The sequence below is a fragment of the Ceratina calcarata genome, unplaced genomic scaffold, assembly GCF_001652005.2.
Source record: "Ceratina calcarata isolate Rehan_Ccalc_2016 unplaced genomic scaffold, ASM165200v1 scaffold368.2, whole genome shotgun sequence".
In the NCBI taxonomy this organism is placed as follows: Eukaryota; Metazoa; Arthropoda; class Insecta; order Hymenoptera; family Apidae; genus Ceratina; species Ceratina calcarata.
This window is the reverse complement of record NW_017159898.1, coordinates 930,443-931,019: the sequence shown is the minus strand read 5'-3', so window position 1 is coordinate 931,019 and position 577 is coordinate 930,443. Positions and strand designations below refer to the sequence as shown.

At 36.6% G+C, this 577-nt stretch overlaps 1 protein-coding gene across 1 annotated transcript in view; it reads right to left on the bottom strand.

Moving 5' to 3' along the window:
• Taf2 (TATA-box binding protein associated factor 2) overlaps positions 1-353 on the bottom strand; it is a 5,679-nt gene extending 5,326 nt beyond the window's left edge. The window contains exon 1 of the mRNA XM_026814085.1: positions 311-353. Within this exon, the coding sequence (XP_026669886.1) occupies positions 311-353 (43 nt within the window). The remainder of the gene's footprint in view (positions 1-310) is intronic.
• Between the last annotated feature and the right edge of the window lie 224 nt (positions 354-577).

The window sequence follows — 577 nt, the reverse complement described above, 5'->3', positions numbered from 1 at the left end:
ATATGCTACCACTATTTGTATTCAATAATTTTCATTCGTTTATATCCAAGTATTTATATTCTTATCATATTTAACTTCAAAATAAAACACTGTATGCTTGACATTTCAATGTATTAAAAGCAGTCCAAAACAGTCTTTTTGAGTCTTTTCCATTCATGTAGAAGTACTACCGCGGTATACGAAAACGGAAACTTTGCACAGACGCGATACTTCGTTCCTTATTTGTTGGCAGAACACAGAAAGTCTAACGTCTAACTGAAGAGTGCGCTGATACTCATGGAACAAATTTGAAGACACAGCAGTAAAGTACGAGTCGAACACAGTACGACGTACGACGTAGTGATGGGCACCATCGACTAAAAACTATCGATTTAGTCTATAGTAGCCAACGATACTTTTAGTCGGCTAAATCTCTGATACTATCGACTACATCGAACCAAATTCAGGCGGCTGCTTGAATGATCGATAAACTGCAATCTATAGCTCGACGGTCCAAGTTCAGAATATAAATACCATGATCGCTGCTTTGGATTATATTTATTCAAGGCTCGCGAAATAAAATTTTAAGATGCATATC